The sequence below is a fragment of the Plenodomus lingam genome (assembly GCF_022343315.1).
Source record: "Plenodomus lingam strain CAN1 chromosome Unknown contig_6, whole genome shotgun sequence".
Classification (NCBI taxonomy): Eukaryota; Fungi; Ascomycota; class Dothideomycetes; order Pleosporales; family Leptosphaeriaceae; genus Plenodomus; species Plenodomus lingam.
In genome coordinates, this window is record NW_027093966.1 from 730,128 (window position 1) to 752,500 (window position 22,373).

The 22,373-nt window shown below is 42.6% G+C and overlaps 4 protein-coding genes across 4 annotated transcripts in view; 2 read left to right on the forward strand and 2 right to left on the reverse strand.

Moving 5' to 3' along the window:
- Positions 1-10,889: 10,889 nt before the first annotated feature.
- Positions 10,890-13,250, forward strand: IAQ61_009490 (uncharacterized protein; the record flags this gene model as incomplete). The annotated part of the gene is made up of 1 exon (XM_003838259.2): positions 10,890-13,250. The coding sequence occupies one exon, from the start codon at positions 10,890-10,892 to the stop codon at positions 13,248-13,250; it is 2,361 nt and encodes a 786-aa protein (XP_003838307.2).
- A 496-nt stretch (positions 13,251-13,746) lies between these two features.
- Positions 13,747-16,594, forward strand: IAQ61_009491 (uncharacterized protein; the record flags this gene model as incomplete). The annotated part of the gene is made up of 7 exons (XM_066098406.1): positions 13,747-13,856; positions 14,001-14,074; positions 14,195-14,406; positions 14,598-15,459; positions 15,742-15,839; positions 15,885-16,001; positions 16,208-16,594. The coding sequence occupies 7 exons, from the start codon at positions 13,747-13,749 to the stop codon at positions 16,592-16,594; spliced, it is 1,860 nt and encodes a 619-aa protein (XP_065951565.1).
- A 996-nt stretch (positions 16,595-17,590) lies between these two features.
- Positions 17,591-20,147, reverse strand: MEF1 (Elongation factor G, mitochondrial; the record flags this gene model as incomplete). Its single annotated transcript, XM_066098407.1, has 3 exons — positions 17,591-18,496; positions 18,556-19,843; positions 19,936-20,147. 3 exons carry the CDS (start codon positions 20,145-20,147, stop codon positions 17,591-17,593), a joined length of 2,406 nt encoding a protein of 801 aa, XP_065951566.1.
- Positions 20,148-20,370: 223 nt separating this feature from the next.
- The window catches only part of IAQ61_009493 (uncharacterized protein), a gene marked incomplete at its 5' end in the record, with an annotated part of 3,342 nt that continues 1,339 nt past the window's right edge, over positions 20,371-22,373 (reverse strand). Inside the window, 2 exons of the mRNA XM_003838262.2 lie at positions 20,371-21,355; positions 21,405-22,373. The exon at positions 21,405-22,373 is cut by the window's right edge and continues 82 nt beyond it. Of these exons, the coding sequence (XP_003838310.2) occupies positions 20,725-21,355; positions 21,405-22,373 (1,600 nt within the window). The remainder of the gene's footprint in view (positions 21,356-21,404) is intronic.

Sequence of the window (22,373 nt, forward strand, 5' to 3'; positions counted from 1 at the left end):
CACCCCTGTTGTTAAAGATAGTGCTCTTTAATAGAGCGTAAGCTTTAAAGTCTATAGTTAAATAGATCCTATTTGTTTTCTCCGCTATTAACTTAGGGTTAATTAGTGCTGCCTAGATACTGCCTAGATAGGTGATCGCGTTTTCTTTTACCTTACTACTATAATCTTAATTAATAGGATAGGACTTGATTAGAGTTTTTCTTAACTCTTTGAATTTTGGATTCCTATTAATCTTTTTCTTAATCTCTAATTATTAAGTAGTAGTAAGCTTGTTACCTATATTAATCTAAGCTTTAATAACATTTTTATATTTAGGAGGTTTCTATAAGTAAGATCTACTATATGGATATAAAGACTCCTTCTTAGGTTAGTTAGAAGGTGGAGCTCCTATTGTTGTAAACACTCTAGGACCCTTAGAGCTTAATCTTATATTGTTTTCTTAGAGTAGTAATAAATAGATCTTAGTAACCTATAGGAGGTTGTAAGTTAGCTCTCCTATTACTAACTTTTTAATAATCCTTTAAAACATAGTTTAACCCTAATCTAGTAAGATCCTAGTAGATAGAGCTTTAAGATAATCTTGTACTACAAGCTATCCTTTAATATTAGGAACGTTATATACCTTAGCTTGCGTATATAGGATTGTCCACTCCTTCTACTAGTAATTAGTGTCTTAGCTACTTATCTTTGCCTTAGCAAGATAAGCTTTATACTGCAATCTTGCTAGTGTTGCAGCGCTTAAGTTAGTTAGCGCTAGGTTATTGCAGAGCACTTAGATTAGTGCTTAGAGGGTTACTCTTCCTTGATTAACAAGCTCTATATAGGCTAGGGTAAGGATCCCTTAATCTACTATATTGTTAACCTATATAAAGAGGTTCTAGATTACTAATAACTTTAATACCTAATCTAATAAGCGGGCTTAGTACTAAGCTATTTAGAGCTTGTACTGCTTGCTTGTTATATTAGATAGCGCGATATCTGTTAGTATATTAGGCTTAATAGGTTTATTTTTAAAGTAGTTTTTAGTATCTAGAGCCTTAGGGTCTACTTCTACCTAGATCCCTTTAGTTAGGGCATAGTATCTAAATTAAATATACTAGGTAGGCTAGTAAGTTAATCTAGTAAGTAGGATATCCCCCTTTAGGATTTAGTTACTTATAGTAGAAGAGTAATAAGTAAGCTTCTACTTAAGAAATAGTATAAAGAGTAAAGCTTGCTAGCTTAGTGTCTAAGTTAAATAATACGCTTAAATAGATAGGACAATCTTTAATAAGGTAAAGCGCGAACTAGGCTTATAACTGTGGAAATTTAGATTACTAAGGTTAGGAATAATTTAGGAGATAGATTATTAGATTATATCTACTACGATCGTACTTATATATATAGAGCTTTAGCTACCCTTACTAGAAGGTGAATAATTAGTAAACCTTCCTTACTAGAGCTCCTGCTTTTTGTTAGGCACTTGGTAGTGAGCTGGTAGTTAATCAGATAGTGGGTCATACAGGGGTATTGATCGGGATTGATTGGGATTGATCGGGATCAAGATGCTCCGTGATCTAGTTAATATCCCTCCTGCAACAGTTACTTATAGTTAACCTTATCTAGATACTACTAGAAAATTCAGTAAGTATATACTACTACTTTACTAAATAATTAAATACTTAATACTATATAAGAAAGTAAGCTTATAAAGTATATTAAAGAGCTTTATAGGTAAGGATTACCCCTTATATAGACTATTATTTAAAATTTTATAACTAGAATAATAGGGAATCTAGTAGGTAAAAATTAGGTATAGCGCTTTATTAACTACTATAATATTAATCTTATCTCCTATTAGGCTACTAGGCTTAATTATAACTACTTTAAAGCTAATTCTACCTTTAAGTATAGCTTATACTTTAAGCTTTTATACTAAAAAATAAAGTAATATAATATTAAGAGTTAGTATATCTATAATATAAATAAGAAGGGTTTTCTTATTAAAGTACTATTAAAAACTAAATATATATTTAATAAGAGCGCCTATAAGTAGAGAAAGATTAGAGCTATACTCTAGGATAGTAATAGGGAGTAGATTACTACTATAGCTTGTATATACGCTAATAGTACTACTCTTACCTCTACCCTTATTTATTAGTCCTAATCTAGAGCTTTATAGGATACCTAGTTATAAGATTTTAACCTATTATAATACTAAGCTTTCTTTATAGGATTACTAAGTAGGTAGATAAGCTACACCCTAGAGGTATCCTAGCTTAAGGAGGTGTTTAATTATAAGACAAAAGCTAAAGCTTATACTTTATACTAGCTCCTTATCCTTAATAGCTATAGATCTTATATAATAATAGAGTTTATTAAGTACTATAATAAATATAAGATCCTACTTATAATATATCCCCCTTATAGCACTTATACCCTTTAGCTACTTAATATTATAGTATTTGCTCCCTTTATAGCTTTATATAAAGCTTAACTATCTAGTTTTCTAAATAGCTCCTAAGGGCTTATAAGTATTACTAAGAGGGATTTCTACTAGTTATTTAATACTATATATGTAACAATAAGGTAGAATTGCCTGCCTATTGTTCTATGCCAAGTTAGGCCTAATAAAGGCCTAACTCACTTATATATATAGAGAATAGCTCGCCTATAGTTAGGATAGGCATGTTCTTCTTGTCCTTTTGTACAAGACCTATAGGTGTAGGAATCTTATCCTTTTCTATATAGACGCGCACTCCTATATACCTTTAAGTTATATAGGATACCTTTTAGATACCCTACCTACCTAAGTTATTATATTATAAGAAGAATATTATCCTAGCTAGTAATAGCATTTAAGAATATCGCACTTATTGTTATTTTAAGCTACTAATTTAGTTCTAGTAGCTACCTAACCCTGCAACTCTATAGTTAGAATAGCTATTAGAACTTCTAACAACCAAAGCCTATAGGCTTAGACTTCTAGACCTATAGGTGGTGCTAGATTACCTTTAGAAAAATCGCGTTAGATTGCGTTAAGGTAGAGACCTAGAGACTACTAAAAGCCTAGAGGAATTAGAGGCAAAGCTAATATCCTCTTATAACTAACCCCCTAAAAAGAAAAGATTTATTATTCTTATTAACTATAAAATATTAGATAAAGGTAAAGGAAGGGTATCTAGTTTAGCTACTTTTAAAAGCCTATTTACTAATAGAAAGAAATTAGATAAGGAAGACTTAATTAATAACGCCCTCCTAGAAGGACCTACTTCCTATCTATCTCTTAAGGTACCTTATACTCCTAGGAAATCTTAAAGCAACACCTCCCTTAAAGATAAATATATATTAACCCTATCTAAAAAGGAGAGGTTAGAGGAACAAGTTAAGCAACTTACTAATTAGTTATATAACACCTCCCTCTATAAAGAGATATAGGGTACTACCTAACCTAGCTAGTCTTTAGCTTCTATATTAAACCCTATAGTATATACTATAAAAGCTAAGAGATAATCTAAAAAGACGCTAAATATCTCTACACTTAGTAATAGTGCTAATCCTACTTTTAGATAATAGCAAGTATCTATCTAGGATAGGCTAGAAATTAACACTAATTACTACCCCTCTTCTAGAGCTTAGATAGCGTTAGTCTAGGGACACTACTTAGGACTAGCAAGAGAATACTTAGAGCCACGTTACCTATCTAATTCCCTAAGTCTTTAATTCTAAAAAGCTAAGGAAATAATTACCCTCCTTTAAACTTACTTTATTACTAGAAATAAGATAGCTAAGAGTTAGACTATATTTAACTGCCTATATATAACTAATATAGAGATGTTCCCTGCTTTTAAGTTATAATTCTAGAGTCTTGCTATTAGAGGAGAAGTACCCTAATTAGAGTAGTATTACTACCTCTAGATAAAGATTACACCTTCCCTAAGGATACTAAACCTTGCTTTCTAATAGAATTAGCATAATAATTTTAAGACTATAGTAGATTATCTTACTACTTTTAATATAGAACGCTGCCTATACCCTACCTTATCTACTCTTACCTAGACTACTCTATTATCTAGAAAAGGACTAACCCCCTTCTAATATTCTAGAAATTAGTCCTATTTAGACGCTAATTAGAAACCCTATAATAGACCTTTAATAGCTAAACTTTATATACCCTACTTATAATAATAAGGCACTATCCCTTAAAATAATTAACCCCTATCTACTACGCTAGCCACTCCTAGCGCTACTACAATAGGAACCCTAGTAACTTGCTATAATTATAGAAAGCCTAGGCACTTCTCTAGTAACTACCCTAAACCCCCTAGGATTTAGGCTATAGATATAGAATAGGTTATTAAGAATTCTAAGGAAGAAGATACTGCTAAATTAACTAATTTAGATAGCTATTAGACAGGAAACAACAACGCCTAGGAGGATCCTCCTTCCTAGGCCTAACTTAATATAACCTATTAAACCTTTCCTTAACTAAATTATTTATTAGTTCCTATTTACTTGCATGTATAACCTTATACCTTAATAGATCTAGTATTTACCTAAATGCTTTAGTAGATACTAGGGCCTAAGGTTACTTATTTCTTAATTTAAAAATTGCTTATAATATCTCTTCTACGCTTAGGGTACCTATCTAAAAGTTACTATATAAGCTTACTATTAAAGGGTTCTAGGATTAGATTACCTCCCTAGTTACCTACTATATTTAGCTTTATATAATAGTTAGTAGCTAAAAGGTTTATAACTACCCCTTTATAATAGTAGACTTAGGTTCTTAGGATTATATTATTAGACAACACTAGCTAAAATAGTTCTAAATCCTAATTAATACAGATAAATCTTAACTAATCTAGCTAAAGAAATATCCTCTAACCTATAACCCCGCACCTCCTATTCTAGTACAACTCTACTAGCAAGTGCTGTCTACTCTAGTTACCTACGATATCTTGTAGAGAGACGCCCTTTAGGATTAAGAGGAGAACTAGAACTAAAATAGTCCTAGTTTAATTAACAGGATATATAGTATACTAAAAATTCTAGCTACTTATAGGGCTGCTACTAAACCTATTACGCTACCTACCCTAGTCTAATTGCTAACTATTACCCTACCTATAAAATTCTAAATTACTACTATTTCTACTAATACTTTCTATTTTAATATAAAAAATTCTTCTAATAAATTCTTTACTACTAGCCTATATAAGATTAAGCTTAGGATCTAAACCCTATCTAAACAGGATACTCTTAACTAACACTTATTAGATTAGAAGCTCCTATCTAACTATAACTCCTATTAGGACGTCTTTAATAAGGCTAAGGCTAACAAACTTCTAATCTACTAGCCTTATAACTACAAGATAGTCCTAGAGGAACCCCTTCTAAACTACTAGAGTCCCCTCTATTATTAAAATACTAAGGAACTCTAGGCTACTAAGGAATATATACAAGAGCACCTATAGAAAGGTTTTATTAAGACTAGTTAGAGCCTATTTGCCTCTCCTATCCTATATATTAAGAAGCTAAATAGAGGCCTTAGGATCTATATAGATTACTATAAGCTTAATAGCTTAACGCGAAAAGACGCGTATCTAATACCCTATATAGATAATCTATTATTATAGCTAGCTAAAGCAAAAATCTTTACTAAGCTAGATATTTATACTACCTTTAATAAGATCTAAATAGACCCTAAATTAGAGGAGTACACTACTTTCTGCACTAGGTATAGTGCCTATAAATATAAAGTCCTACTATTTAGGCTATATAATAGACCTGCAACCTATTAGCGCTATATAAATAATATACTAATAGACTATTTAGATAACTTCTATATTACCTATCTAGATAATATCCTTATCTACTCTAAGAACCTTGCTACTTATAAGGACTATGTTTAAAAAGTCCTTAAGCGTCTTTATTCTACTAGATTACAGGCTAATATTAAGAAAAGCAAATTCTATACAACTTGTACCTGTTACCTTAGATATATCCTTACTAACAAAGGCTTAGAGGTAGACCCTAATAAAGTTAAAGTACTCTAAAACTAGTCCGCTCCTAAGATAATAACTAGGGTAAAGTCCTTCCTAGGATTTACTAGATTCTACTAGCAATTTATAGAAAACTTCTCTAAGATAGCTAAGCCCTTAACTACTCTCTAGAGTCCTGCTACCCTATTTATATAGACTTTAGAATGCTAACAAGCCTTTAACTAGCTTAGGAATACCCTACTAGCAATCCTAAGCTTAGCTTACTTCTATCCTAAGTACCCTCTAAAACTAGAGATAGACGCCTCTAATAGAGTTATTGCAGCTATCCTCTTATAGGAGCATCCTAATAGGAAATAGTACCCTATATCCTTCTTTAGTTAGACCCTTACTAGTTCTAAACTTAACTAGGAAATCTATAATAAAGAATTATTTATAATAATCTGCGCCTTTAAGAAATAGCGTGCTAACCTAATAAGTACTTAGCACCTTATTAGAGTATACACAGACTATAGAGCACTAGAGTACTTTATATCTACTAAAGTCCTTAGTGCTAGGCAAGCTAGATAGCTAGAGGTTATAAGTCCTTTTAACTTCTAAATTAAGTATACTCCTAGATCTTATAACGCCTAAGCTAATATCCTAAGTAGAAGGGAATAGGATATAATTAACCTTAAGACTACTTAGAGGGATAATTATTTATAAGTAATAATTACCCTAGATAGGTTATACCCCTAAATTAACTCTAACTTAGCGCAAGACTACCTAGCTAAGCATTCCTTACTAATCCTTGCTTTAATTATAGCAGTTTAGAACCCTATAACTCTTAGATCCTTAGAACTTATTAAAACTCTTCTCTAAGAAAATAGGTCCTTATTCCTAATAGAAAGATTAGAGTTACCTAAGCACTATTAGATAGAAAATAGACTCCTTCTCTACTAGGATTAGCTTTACGTGCCTGCTAGATTAGTCCTATGTACTAGACTAATTTATAAGGCTTATAATTAAGTATCTACTACCTACCTATCTGCTACTAAAACCTATTAGATTCTAGCCTAATATTACTACTAGAAAGGTATAAAGACTACCTATAAACGCTACATTTAGAACTATATCCTATATAAGAGAGGGCACCTAAGATAGCACTAACTCCCTAGCATGCTCTACCCCCTTCCTATCCCTAGTCTACTAATACAGCACCTGTGCATTAATTTTAAGGATTTTCCCTAGGATTAACGTGGTTATAATTAGATTATAGTTATTATTAATTACCTATTAAAGCAAGCTATTACTATCCCTTGCTATAAAACTATAGACGCCTAAGGTATAGCTACCTTATTTGTTTAGTAGGTATACTAATTTAGATATACTCTAAATACTATTATTTCTAATTAAGGCCCTTAGTTTATATCTAGTTTCTAGTCTAAGTTCTATTAGATTATAGGCACTAAAGTTAAGCTTTCTACTACCTACTATAAATAAACTAATAGATAAACTAAGATTATAAATAAGTATATTAATTAGAGACTAAGGCCTTTTATATCCTATTACTAAGATAACTAGAGCAACCTACTACCTATAATAGACTATACCTAAAGTACTCTTCTATATTTATCTATTAGTATAGCTCTATATTAGCTTCTCTTTAGTTCCTTACTAAAGTAAAGTTAGTATTAGAAACTAGAAAAGACCCTATCTACTATACTAGAGAAACTAAACTATAAGGACGCCTTATCCCTTGCTACTTAGATATATAACGCCTAGAAGATTACTAAAGAAAATATAAAAAGAGCTTAAGACTAAATACGCTCTACTACTAATTACTATTACTATCTAGTTAACTAGAAGGTTAGTAACTATATTTATCTATCTACTACTAATCTTGCTATTTTATAACCTAGCTAAAAACTATCTAAATAATAGGAAGGTCCCTTTAAGGTATTAGAATAAGTAAGAAACGCGTATTACCTCTAATTACTACCTAGTTCTAAGATCTATAATATTTTCTCTTCTAATATACTATATAAAGATCCCTAAGACCTATTACCTAGATAAGAGGCTCTAAAACCCCCTAGTACCCCTATATAAGGTATAGAGGAATAAAAGGTAGAAGAAATCCTAGCTAGTAAATTATATTAATCTAAGCTAAAATATAAGGTTAAGTAGGTTAGATATAATCCTAATCCTATTTAGTATCCTACCTCTAACTTTATAGGTGCTCCCTATAAATTATAGGTATTCTACTAATAGTATCTAAATTAGCTAGGTCCCCTATATAGCTTACTAAAATAGATTTAAGTATAAGAAAAAGGTAGAGAGGATCTAATATTACTTTATAATAATTATACCTAATATTAGAACTAATTTATATCCTATTTAGCTATATATTATCTATTAACTACTATCTATTACTATTATTCTTATTACTATTTATTATTATATCCTATTTAGAACCTTTAAGGTTCCTAGGACACTACCCTTAGGAAACCTCTTTATTCTATATCTATCTCTCTATTAGAACCTAGTTTAGACTCTATATTAGCTAAGATAGCGCCTAGACTATTCTTCTTTACTAGCTTCTAGATAACTAGTGCAGCAGGGATTAGAGCAGGTGCAGGAGCAGGGATAGGAGCTAGGACTAATTTAGACTCCTTCTTATAGAATACTTTTATCTTAGCCTATACTAAGAAAGTTGCCTCCTAATTTAGTGCTAATTCCTCCTTAAGTTTATTTATAGCCTTTATTAAGCCCCTAACTACTAAGACTATCTTATAGATACTATTCTAAAGCTAATATAAATTAGATATAGTAGTATAATAGGTAGCTATAAGGATTTTAGTAGCCTCTATACCCTTAGTTTAAGTATTAGTAATAGTAACACACTTAGCTAGGTTTTAGGTAGTTTCTTAAATAGTAGCCTTAAACTGCTTAATATCCTTCTAATAGGCAACTATAGCTTCCTTATCCTTATCCCCTTTAGTAGGGTTTCTAATTAGGCTATAGTATTCTTCTAGAGCACCCCTAAGGGCAGAGTACTCTTAGCTAATAAAAGAAGGAATCTACTAGAATTAGTAAAGGAACCCTATTAGACTTAGATACTTACTAGATTATAATACTTATTCTAGGAGATATAGTACTAGCACTTCTTAGAATTCTTTAACTTAAAATTAAAATTATTAAACCTACCTCTAGCTAGAGCCCTAACTACTCTTATATAGAGAGCGCGATAAGCAATAGGGAGGACTCCTAGTAGTACTAGTACTAGTATAGCTAAAGGTTCTAATTTAGATTAGTAACTATTTAATTATATAGATTAAATACTTACTAGATTTTAGATAGATTAGGTTAAATAATTAAAAAATTAGGGATATAGGAATAAGAAAGTTAGTAGGTAGAGGGCTAGTTATAGGCAGGCTAAGGATAGGGGTCTGTGCCCTAGGAAGAAGAAGTAAAGGTAAAGGCAGAGGTAAAGGTAGAATTATTTGCAAAAAGCTCTTCTTTAATAAGGGATCTAAACCTAATCCTAAGGATAGGGACTATCCTTTTTCTATAGGAGGGGGTAGTGTAATAATAAGGTAGAATTGCCTGCCTATTATTCTATACTAAGTTAGGCCTAATAAAGGCCTAACTTACTTATATATATAGAGAACAGCTTGCCTATAGTTAGGATAGGTATATTCTTCTTATCCTTTTGTACAAGACCTATAGGTGTAGGAATCTTATCCTTTTCTATATAGACGCGCACTCCTATATGCCTTTAAGTTATATAGGATACCTTTTAGATGCCCTACCTACCTAAGTCGTTATAATATAGAGTAATACCTTTAAAGAAAAGCTAATATTAATAGCTTTTAAAGTAATAGGTATCTTACTACTTAACCCTAATATTATCCTTTTAAGGTTTAAAGTACCTATAAATAATAGTAACTAGCCTTCTTTAAGTAATAGTATAACCTTAATATTAAGTATAAGTAATTAGAGAAAGATAGAGTAGTTACTCTATAATACTATAATTAATATCTATAATAAATAGTTAAAGAAGCTTAGCTAGATAATTTATACTATATTAGTAAGAAATACTCTACTTAACTATAAAAATAAACACCTAAGAGCTACCCTAGCTAATAAGAAGAAGTATAGGAAGCGTAGTAAACCTTTATTATTACCCCCTAATAATAATTATAGTAGTAGTGCCTAATTTATTTTACTATTAAAGGTAAAGTAAGTATTTAAGCTCTAGGAGTAAAAGAACCTTAAAGAATAGGAGCTATAATACTAAAAAAGTAAGGTAATTAAGCTTTATAAGTAATAGAAGCTTACTAAAGCTTAACTTATAAAGGAGCGTTACTTAAATTAAGTAATTACTAAGAAGGAGTAGGAGAAGAAAGCTACCTAAAAAGCTACTATATATAATAAGTAGAAAACTACTAAGTAACTAGAAAAGTAACTCTAAAATAATATTAAAATATTCTAAATAGGTAAGAGGTAAATCCTTAAGCCTCCTACTATTATACTAGCTAAGGTAGTTAATAAGGAGCTAGTAGAAGAGGATATAGTAGTAGAGGCAACTTTATAGTGTAGGCGCCTAATTAGACCCCCTAAAAAGCTACTTATATAATCTAAAATATTTAATCTACTCTAATAGATCTAATAATCGCGACTCTAAGAAATCTTGTAATAATAGCTATTGTGGGTGGCGTAATATCCTCATTTAGTGGGTGGTGGATTTTGGTGTTGGTGGGCGCTCGGTGGGGGTGGGCGCTCGGTGGTGGATCACGTTACTGGGGTTGTCTGCACGTGACAACGCGTCCACTTCAGAGGGCTGGAGGCTCACAGGGCGCCTCTTTAAGCCACAACCATCCACGCTCACATCGTGTTGTTGTATCGCATCCATGTCCAGAAGCCTCCGAAATGTCTGAACCACGGCGGTCCACGAGAGCGCGCGCCCGCGAAGATGCTGCCCCGCCAGCCCCCGAGACGCCCAAAGAAGCGCCTAAAGAAACGGCCGTCAAGAGTACCAAATCGGCATTGAAGCGCAAGCGAACCAGCATCGCCGTCAAAGTCTCAATACCATCGACACCCGCCCCCGAAGGTACACCACTACCACTACCCCCCAAGCAAACACTACCTCTACGCCTGGTCGACGGCGCCCCATTGCCCACGCTCTCTGAGCCGCAACCACTCGACTTGCCCGGGAGCGAATGGCAGAGCATCCAGCAGAGCGGTGTGCTGGCGGCTTCTTTTGAGCGGTCGCGGGCAGTATGGATCTCTGGCGCCAACTTTCGCACCTTCCACACTTTCTTCAACCGGCCCAAGAAGCCAGCAGATCGGACAGAAGAAGACAAGGCCAAGATGCAACGCCAGAAGGAGTTGGATCGCAACTTCCCTCAGATTGGTCTCTATGTCGAAATGGAGAAGCCCAAAGACGACAAGACCAGCAAGTCTGCGATCGACCCTGATCTGCTCAGAAGATACAAACCGCGACTGGTCGTAGAGCCTCACACGCTGCCGATCAAGCTGTTTGGAGCGCGCGAGGCCAAGACGGCGCCCAAGAGGATGGCCACCCCATCAGCATATGGTTCATGGCCAAACCATAGCCAACACAGTCAACACAGCCAGCCAAATCAGTACATGCAGTACAACAATGGCCCGCCCGTCTACCAACCGCCGAAACCCCGACCACCCCCACCACCGAAGCCTGTGCAGGTAGTGGCACCACCTGCGCCAACCTCGACGCCGGCTCCTGATCCCGTCATTCACATGTTGGCAGCGCGGGCAGGGACAGACCCAGAACTGAAGGCGGTCATGAAGATTGTCGCAGCAGGCCAGGCTAGCAAGGCGCAACTCGAGTTCTTTCAGTCTCACATTAATGAGCTCACTGCGATATTGGCAAAGCAAAAGGCCGAGGCGGCTAAGGCATCGGCGATGAAAACACACCCTCCAACGCCGAAACAACCGCCACCACCTTCTACACCGAAGCAGCTTGCACCCCCTCCTGTGGCCACGCAGATCACTGCCCCTCTGCCGCCACGACCGGTTCAGCCAATGCAACAGCCAGTTCAGCCGTCGATCCAGCAGCCAAACCAGCAGTCAGGTCAGCAACCAGTCCAGCAGCCAGTCCAACAGCCAGTACAACATCAAAATCAGCAGCCGACCCAACATCAAAGTCAACAGTCGACTCAACATCAAAACCAACAGCTGACTCAACATCAAAACCACCACTCGGTTCAACAGCAAAATCAACAGCCTCATCAAAAGCAAAATCAATATCAACAGCCTCAACAGCAAAATCAATATCAACAGTCTCATCAACAAAATCAATATCAGCAGCCTCAGCAGCCGGCTCAACGACATACCCAACAACAGAATCACTACCAGCAGACCCAACAGACAGTTTCTAAACCATACAGTCCCGCCCTACCTTATCAGCCACAACAAATGCAACATATGCAACAAATACCTCCTGCTCAACAGCCTCATCCTCCGTATCCAAATAATTACAAACAGCCTCATGCCTACCACCAGCAACAGCACATGAATTCGTATCATGCCCAACCAAAAACACAGCCATATAAGCCACTGATTTTCGAATTCGAGGAGGGAAATGGCGACAAGTTTCACTTTCCTTCATACAGCTTCATGGACGAGCTACCGGATGGCACTGGCGTCAAAATATCCTTTTTGATCACAAAGATGAAACCAAAGGCTGACCCGGTTGTCAAACCACCAGCTACACCTGCACCAAAAGCAACACCAGTCTCTACACCTGGCCCTCCTGCACTCGATACTCCGGGCGCAACACCTTCAGGTCCGTCGACGACGGCGCTCAATCCTGATACCCCGTTGCCAGCACCCTTACCGCCAGCAGCATCAACGCCTGTGACACCTCATGTCCCACCTCCTCGCATAGAAGACTTTGACGAAAAGAACGATATTGCAGACATTGAATTCTACCAACCAGTCACGGCTCTTCTACGTACTGAAGACCCAGTTCTCCTGGAATCCCTTCGTCGTGCCGTGCGGCCGCCGGAGGTTGTGGAAAAGTACATGAATGAGGTGTTTGACAAGTGTAGGCGTGCGGATGAGACGTACTTGGCATTCAGATTACCCAAAGATGGTGACGAGTTACCAGAGAAAAGGGCAAGGAGTGGAGATGCGACGCCGACAGTGGCAACACCGGCTCAGGATACGACTATGGGAAACACAGGGTTTGGTCTGGGAAGTGCAATAGATAGGAAGAAGGCTGGACGCCCTAAGAAGGGACTTGCATAGGTGTATCCTCGGGTGATGGGAATTAGATATGTGGGCTGGAGTGTGCCGGCTGGAATGATACCCAAGAACAATATTCCAAGGAATAATAATCTCTACAATTTTTCAAGCTGTGATGATATATACCGCTTACCCCAAAGCTCGAAAAAACCACATGCCTGATTTTACTGTCAACATGCATCCAGACTCCCCATCGCACTCGCCCACCTCCGACGCCAAGACACTCGTCCCCAACTTCCTTATCCGCACTAGCCTTATCCCCAGCCCTATCCGCTCCCGAAAACACCACCACCGTCCAATCCAACCATCCATTTCCCTTTCCTTCCCTACCATTCCTTAGGAACAACATCATTAATTTCTCCCCAGTCCCTCCCTTTCATACCGTCGCGAACTATCATCCATCCCACGGATACCCACATTCCCACCCGTTAAAGAAAGACTTAGTTCAAGGCACCTTTGGTTTTTCAGCAGGAAAGGACGGCTGAGAAGGGGAGACAAGATGGTAGCGCTACAGCGTGTCTTTGTCAAGGCGTACTGGACGCTTGCTGGGGTGGGGATCGTGTGGGCGGTTTCTGTGGGGTTGTTGGTTGTACCTTGGGTGCAGAGACAGTGAGTTTTTGGTCTTTTTCGCGTGCTTGGTGCTTGGTTATGAGGGGGTTCGGTTTAGTATTTGTAGTTTTTGGATTGGGTGGGAGAGGAGTTGAAGAGGGTGATGGGATGGGATGGGATTAATTGCTAATTGAAAATTGCCAGCGCACTTTATGCACATAAATTCCAAACTGGGCTTTTTGGAAATGTTTCTAATCCGGAGGAATTTGGGTTTGCTAGTTAGTATCTTCTTTTTCTCTTTCATCTCTTGCCGTGGCCGACCTTGACATACTTCACCATTGTCGTGAAAGCCTTACATTGTTAGAAGTCAGACGATAGTCGCTAACATAACACCACAGAGGGCCAGGTCCAACCCTTCTTACTAGAAACAGCAGATCATGAGAAGCTGTTCTGTTGGCACGTCATTCCTCTTGATGTGTATCTGGAGCATGAGAATGAACTCCTCATGGCGGCTGGGTCTGGGGAAGTCGCGGAGGGATTGAAGGGGACGGTTGGGGAGAAGCTGATGAGTGGGGATGCGGAGAGCAGGGTTGTTGTGAATTTCCACGGAGTAAGTGGAGTTTTTGTTTTAACTCTTTTCATTTCTCGAGGTCTTCATTTACGGAACCGCATTGGAAATACTCCGGTTCAAATATTTTCTTACTCTGATGTACTCCACCATCTCTGCTCTTCTTCTTCTCATTCAAATCCCTTTACTCCTCAAACCTCCCCCATTTCCACAAGCTAATGCCCCCACCCCAGAACGCAGGCCACATCGCCCAATCCAGCCGCCCAGCCACCTACCGCTCTATCGTCTCCATCCCCAAAACCCACCTCCTCACCTGTTCCTATCGAGGCTTCGGCACCTCTACACTCCTCAACCCCCCACACCTCCCCACAGAACCCGGCCTCATCACCGACGCAATCTCCCTCCTCTCCTACCTCCACCAAACCCTCGGCCACCCCACCCACCGCACCGTCCTCACAGGCCAAAGCCTAGGTACCGCCGTAACCACAGCTGCAGCCCTCTACGCCGCAGACCCAACATCCCCCCTCCTCCCCCTCTCCTCCCTTGCCCAACCACCCATCCCCTCCTACACAGGCTACGCAGCCATCATCCTCGTCTCCCCCTTCCGCGACCTCCCCTCCCTCCTCCGCACCTACAAAATCGCCGGCTTGATCCCCGTCCTCAAACCCCTAACCGCTTACCCACGCATCCTCTCCCTCCTAACATCCCGCATCATCGACACCTGGCCCACACTCCCTCGTCTCCACGCCCTGATCGACGCTCATACCCCGTCCTCTACTCCCCCCCGGAACCACAATACCCAACGCCAAAACACCCCCCACCAACCCCCCCTACACATTCACATCCTCCACGCCCGCAACGACCCCGCAATCACCTTCCGCGAATCAGAAGCCCTGTTTGCATCTCTGCAATCTGTCCTCCTCGCCCACGAGCGTGCGACCGCGCGCGAAGAGCGCAGAAGCATTTTAGGCGCGGACAGGGTTGCGCGCGGGGCTTTTGCGTATCGGGTGGCGGAGGTGGAGGGGTGGGTGGGTGTGGATGGTTTAGACGAAGAGAGCGCGCAGACAGAGGGCGCAGAGGCGCGGCCCCGACCTGGTACATTGACGCTGGAGTTGGAGGTTGTGAGGTATGGGGCGCATAATGATGTTGGTGGGTGGAGTGGGGTTGGGTTAGCTGTGCGGAGGGCGTTGAGGAGGGGGGTGTGATGGGGGCGGTAGGTAGATTGGATTGTGAGATTGGATGTTTGGTATGTGTTGTAAGATAGATTGCATACCGGCAGTTTGTGTTGTGCAATGCGATATATATGCAGCAGGCCTATTACCATCTTAATCACGACACGGCCGAGCAATTCTAGATGCATCAACTAAAGAGCTTAAGCAACGTCTTTCCCAGGGCCACGTTCACCACAATGTTATCGCTTTGCCATCGACTACAAGATCGGCATTCGCGATGGCGACCCAGAAAACGAACTACAAGTATGAACGTAGGTACTATCAAAGAACATAAGAAACGCGAAGCAGAAGTCAACGCCGCTTTCGATATCTCTCGCCGAAAAGCTTTCTAGAGGTGAAAAGGGTACAGTCAGCGACCCATACCTTGAAAAGGTCCACGGCAAGTGGCAAATGTACTCCAGCAAGGTACGGACAAGAAGCATGTATGACGAGATAAAAAACAAGGACTTCCACGAGCTGGAATGGGGCGTAGTCCTCAAATTCCACCAGGACTCGCTAATTTATGCCTCAGAAAACGGGCCACTGCCAGACAAGGGGACTCTTTGGGCTTTTGTTCTTGCGACCACCCAGATTGTACCATCAGAATTAGGGAGACGTCTAACGTTATAAAGGGTGGCTTTGCCCCCTTTGAGATACCAGAATTCGGGTCCTCTGAGCCAATAGCCGTAAAGACGAGGAGCTGCTGCCGGCGTATCAAATTTTGGTTTGCGGGCGATGGCTATTTGCGCTTCCAGTGCAAGACGGGCAGGATAAGAAAAGAGGCACACAGAAATGCACCGACAACCACCTGGTCAGCGGTTCACATGATGCAAGAACATCTAAAGCGAGAGTGCCAGGACCGTATGAAGCAGCGGGAGAAACAGCAAGTAGAGCGAAAGCTCCAGGCAAAGAAAGAAGAGCAACAAAGACGTGGAGAATCGGGCACGCGATTCCAGGAAGCCAAAAGGAAAGCGGCAGGTAAAAAGGGCGTTGAGGCATGGCAGTCAAGCCAGCAATAGCACAGCGTCTGAAAGCGAGGAAGAAGAGCGTGAAGCGGATTACGAGGAACCAGAATACAAAAAAGACCCGTTTTGACAGCGATGCTTCAGCCTAGGAACCCAGCAATCATCTGCCGTTCAAGAAGTGGGACGGGGGCTCACTTACCTACGAGCGAGATGCCCTAGACAAGTTCTCAGCACGAAGAAGACGAAGCGCAAAACCTGTACCGTACAACAACGCGCTAGACGAATATATACCTACGCCAAGCGCTCAAATAAAGCATCGCGTTATACACTCTCAGCGACACGGGCAGAATACAATTACTGCGGCAAAACCAAGTCTACTCTTTGGGAGCGTTTGCATTCTACGCTGCATACCCAGGTACGCGATCTACTCACCAAGAGCGTATAATAAGCTAGCAGCAATCTTACGTACGGTAGGTAACCGTCTCGTATTCTCTAGAAAGATGAATAGACTTTACAAAGGCAAGAAAGACGCTGTATTACTCAACGTCAAGGACTACATCCCCAGCATTAGCGTTAGATGTCAATTACACTACATTAATATAAAAAAAAAGAGCTCAAATATATAAATCGCAAACGCGGCAACACAGTCAGTCTTGATGAGTATGTTATACCTATGCTTGATATTAACCTAAGCTCGTGTCAAAGGATAAGTTGGCAGAAAGATGAACGTCTAGGCAACTTGGCAAGCGAGATGAGGCAAAGATCCTTACAAAGACTAGGTAGGTAAGTAATAGTAATGGAAAATGGACTTGGGAGCTCCTTTCTGCATCAAATATATTTACACATATACATACATATACACAATCCCAAGCGCCCAAGCCCATCAGCAGCAGCAGCAGCCTAAAAAAAAACCGTCCATGCGCTCTATATGCCAAAACACCTCGTTACCTCATTTGGAGCCGTAATCTAGCGTCTTTTCGCTCTCATTGTGGCTCTGCATAACCACACCACCACCACCACCTCCACCCCAACAAGAACCTACCAGCCAGCCTACGCATTCCTCGCCGCCTGCTCCTTCTCATACTTCGCCACCAACTCGCGCTGCAACTGCGGCGGCGCCGGACTATAATGGCTAAACTCCATGCTAAACTCGCCCTTGCCCTGCGTACTCGCCCGCAACTGGCTACTAAAGCCAAACATGCTATTGAGGCTGCAATCCGCATACACCGTAAAGTCCTCGGGTCCAATCTCGGTATCATTAATGACTGCATTGCGTTTATTCAGGAGACCGACGACACCGCCCTGAAACTCATTGGGCGCCGTGATTGTCGTCTTCATGAGTGGTTCGAGGACCTGGGGGGAACCGGCGATGAAGGCCTTGCGAAAGGCCTGTTGGGTTGCCATTTTGAACGCCATTTCCGAAGAGTCGACGGCGTGGGTGGCACCGTCGTTGATGACCATGGAGGTGCCTAGGACTTTGTGGCCGAGGAGGGGTCCCTTTGCCGTCGAGGCGTTGAACCCCTTTTCACACGCAAACAGGAATTTCTCGCTAATCGTCCCTCCAGAGATTTGCTGCTCAAACTTGTTCTCCGACAGGCTCTCGCATGGCTCCATCCAGCCGACGACGCGGGCGTAGTCTCCAGAGCCGCCGGATTGCTTCTTGAGGGTGTGATCAAAGTTGACGCGCTGCGTCATGGTTTCGCGGTAGGCGACTTGGGGTTGGCCGGTTTCGCATTCGACGCGGTATTCACGGCGCATGCGCTCGACATAAATGTCCAGGTGGAGTTCGCCCATGCCGCTGATGACGGTCTCCTGCGACTCGGCATCGACGTGGACGCGGAAGGTCGGGTCTTCGCGCGTGAACCGGTTCATAGCTTTGGAGAAGTTGGGCGTGTCTTTGGTGTGCTTGGGCTTGATGGAGAGGGAGATGACAGGTTCGGGGACAAACATGGATGTCTTTGATGGTGTTAGCTTTTTTTGCTTGTTGCTCACTCATAATGTAGAGATGGACTTGCCATGGTGTATCCGAGACCCCCGTCCGTAAAGGTATCTCCAGACGCGCAGTCAACACCAAAAACGGCGCAGATTTCTCCGGCACCAATCTCCGGCACCTCCTCCATGTCGTTCGAATGCATGCGCACAATCTTGGGGATCCTGACCCTCTTGTCTGACCGCGCATTAAACACGTTCATGCCCTTCTTGAGGGTGCCCTGGTACACACGAATGTACGTCAGTTGCCCAAAACTGCTCTCTTCCAGCTTAAACGCCAAGCCGACAAAGGGCAGAGAGTTGTACGACACAAGCTTGACTGGTGCTTCGTTCCGCTTCTTGTCCAGCGCCATGTTTTCGACTTCGGAGGGGTTGGGCAAGTAATCGCAGACGGCGTCGAGCATCGGTTGGACAGACTTGTCCGCAAGTGCGGAGCCCATCATGACCGGTGTGAACTTGAGTGCAATGGTAGCGCGGCGAATGGCGGCCTTGATCTGCGCGATGCCGGGTTCCTGCTCGTCCAAGAAGAGTTCCGCAATCTCATCGTCCACATCCGCCAGCGTCTCGATGAGCTTCTGCCTCTTCTCCTTGCACAACTCGACAATGTCCTCTGGGATCTCATCCGTCTCCCGGATGATCTCTCCCTTGGCGCCCTCGTTGTAGATGGCCTTCATCCTAATGAGATCAACCACGCCCAAGAAGCCATCCTCGCGTCCAATGGGCACCTGGAGAGCGGCCGCAGGTATACGCAATTTCTGGTTGATTTGCTCGACAGCCTTCCAAGGGTTTGCGCCCATGCGATCCATCTTGTTGACAAAGGAAATTCTGGGGATGTTATATCTCCGCATCTGCCGGTCGACTGTGATGGTCTGCGATTGCACACCACTGACAGCGCACAAGATCATGACAGCACCGTCGAGCACTCGCAGCGCCCTCTCAACCTCAATGGTAAAGTCAATATGTCCAGGGGTGTCGATCAAGTTGATGTGGTACTTCTCCTCCTCGCCCTTTTCATTCTTCTTGGTCCAGTCGCAGAAGGTGGCGGCAGACTGAATGGTGATTCCCTTTTCACGCTCGAGATCCATAGAGTCCATCTTTGCGCCAACCGCATCTTTGCCTCGCACCTCGTGGATGTTGTTGATTCGGCCGGTGTAGAAGAGCACACGCTCGGTGGCGGTCGTTTTGCCAGAGTCAATGTGCGCGGCAATACCAATGTTGCGTACTCGTGACAAACGCTCCCACTCAACGGGGTCTAGGTTCTCGACAATCTTCTCCTGGGTCAAGGTAGAGGGGTCTGCCTTTGCCTGCTCCAATCTGCAGAGACAAATCATTAGTATGGACTCGATGCGAATGCCCCTCTCTGTAAAAAAGCGAGATTAATAGCCATCCGGAATCATAATACATACACTTGTGCAGCCACAGAGGCCCATCTCCGCTGCCCATTCGACGTCTGGTTGCTGATCCATGTGTCCGTCTTCAATCCCTGGGTGTAGGCTGTGCGGGTCGCCGCAACGGTGGAGAGGGCGCATCTTGAGCCCGTTCGGGTGGCCGATCGTGCGGAACAGCGCAAGCCGTTCGTGGCGAGCGATTGCGCTCGGAAAAGAGATTGAACCCGCATCTTGAACAGAGAAAAAAAAACCTCAACCTATGACGAGGAAGTAGGGGCAAAGGGACGACGCTGAGGTCTGCTGTTGCGTCGAGCACCGTTTCGTCTGGGGCTTGGGAAAAAAAGTTGGGGCAGCATCGGAGTTTTGGCGGAGGTGAAGGTCACATGATCACGCGTATGAAGCCTGACTTTTCGCATCGCGTTTCATGCCCGTCCCTGTTTCTTTGAACAAGTAATTCGATTCAAGTGATGGATTCCCTATACTTTGTTTCCAAACAATGTCTGTTAAATCAACCATCTACAGGAACTACAGGGTTAAATATCAAATACCATACAGCCTAATCCTTTGTATCCAAAACCCTATCTTCATACCTTCGCAATGTCTCGACAATGGCCTGGTGACAACCACCAATACCTATGACGCTCCCTCGAACCAAACGCTCCAAAAAATGCTGCTGAGAAACGAAGAGATGAGATGCCAGAATATCGACATGTGGAAGTGGAAGGCTGCTGCACACGCCCTAGAAGTACAAGAAACCATGAGTATACAGCTTTTGCATTCAGAATCCGTCTACACAGGGTTTGACGTTCAACGTATCGTCTCTCCTTCAAAATGGGGTGTTTGTAGCTCGGCAGTAGAAGCATCTCCCTCTTGAACAGGAGTGTCAGTACCAGCGGTACTCGCTTCCACAGGATTCTCGTGGGACTCCGAAGCACCCGCAGTAGCATCTTCGTGATGTTCATCATGATGCTCGTCGTTGTGTGGCTCGTCATCGTGGTTGCCATTGGTCGCTGCGGCCTTTGCCTTTGCAGCGACCTCTTCAACCTTTTTCTTGCCCTTCTGCAAAGCGCTGGCTGGAGCTTTGGCCGTAGATTTAGGTGGGGGGGAGACGGGCTTTGCATGCGTCTTACTGGCACTCGCGGCGGTAGGGCGCATCATACGCTCGAGAAATCCTCCTTTGGGCGCCGAAGAACTTGTCGTAGATGTGCGTGATTCGGGCCGTTTGGGAACATTGCTGGGGACGAGAGAGGCTCGTTTTGGGTTGGCAGAGGCAGGCTTTGGTGCTGAATGAGTTGTAGTGGCTGGCTTCTTGGCGACCTTTGCCTCTTCGCCATGTTTTGCAGCAGACGCTGCAGTGGGAGCGGTAAGACGAGAGGGCAGGCCGACAGGACGGGTAGGTGACTTGGGACGGGGCTTCTTAAAGCCGGTTGGTGAAGTGCTGGCACCCATGTTAGCCTAGTCAACGCACCCAGTTTTACTGTACATACCTCACGCGGGGCGCAGCAGTCGACGGCTTAGTGGTGGCAGGCTTCGCAGTAGTAGGGTTTGCTGCTACAGACTTCTTGCTCTCCGTTGCTGATGCGACTGGCTTCTTGGGCTCAGCAGTTGGAGCAGCCTTGGGTTTGGGGGCTGCCGACGTTGACGTTGTAGCAGATGCGCCCGTTGGTCGAAGGGAAGCCCGGTTCGTCTTTGCAGCTGGTTCCTTGGCTGGTTCCTTTGTAACCGCAGGCTTCTGCTGCACCTTTGTAGGACTCGGTCGTGGGGCCGGGGCTTTTACTGAAGCCTTGGGAGTAGTGGGTGTTCTCGGTGGTGGCATGGATTTTGGAAGCGGGCTTTTGGCAGCTGATGCGACGGACCCCTTGGCCGTTCCTATCGGTGTAGGCTTCTTCACATCGGTCTTCCTGGCGGGAACATTCATCTTCTTTGTAGCAGCAGCCTCTGCCTTTTTAGTAAGCGCAGGCTCAGACTTGTTGTCAGTGAACGGATCTTCTTCCTGTGCTGGCGCAACGTCTGCTTTCTCCTCTTCGGCCGGCTCGTTCTCTTCGGAGACGGGCGCCTCCACTGTCACTTCTGGAGTGGGCTCCTCAGTTTTGGTCGCAACCGGCCCCGGCTCCTGGACAGTCTCGGGAGGCACCTCGGCCTTTTCTGCAGCTGGTGCCTCAGCTTCTACCACTGGTGTCTCCATTGCCTTCTCTATAGGAGCTTCGCTGGCCTCTTCGGCAGGAGCTTCAGTTGGCTTTTCGGCAGACTGCTCAACAGGGGCTTCGACTTGCGTCTCGACGGGTGCTTCGGAGACTTTTTCGACAGCAGTTTCGACCGGTTGCTCCACGGGTACATTGGCCTCTTTTACTTTTGGAACGTCGACTTCCTCGGCCTCGGGGGCCTCGACCGCCTTCGTAGCAGGGGTCTCTTCCTTTGGCGCCACGGGTGTATGGGTCTTCTTCAAAAAGGGGGTC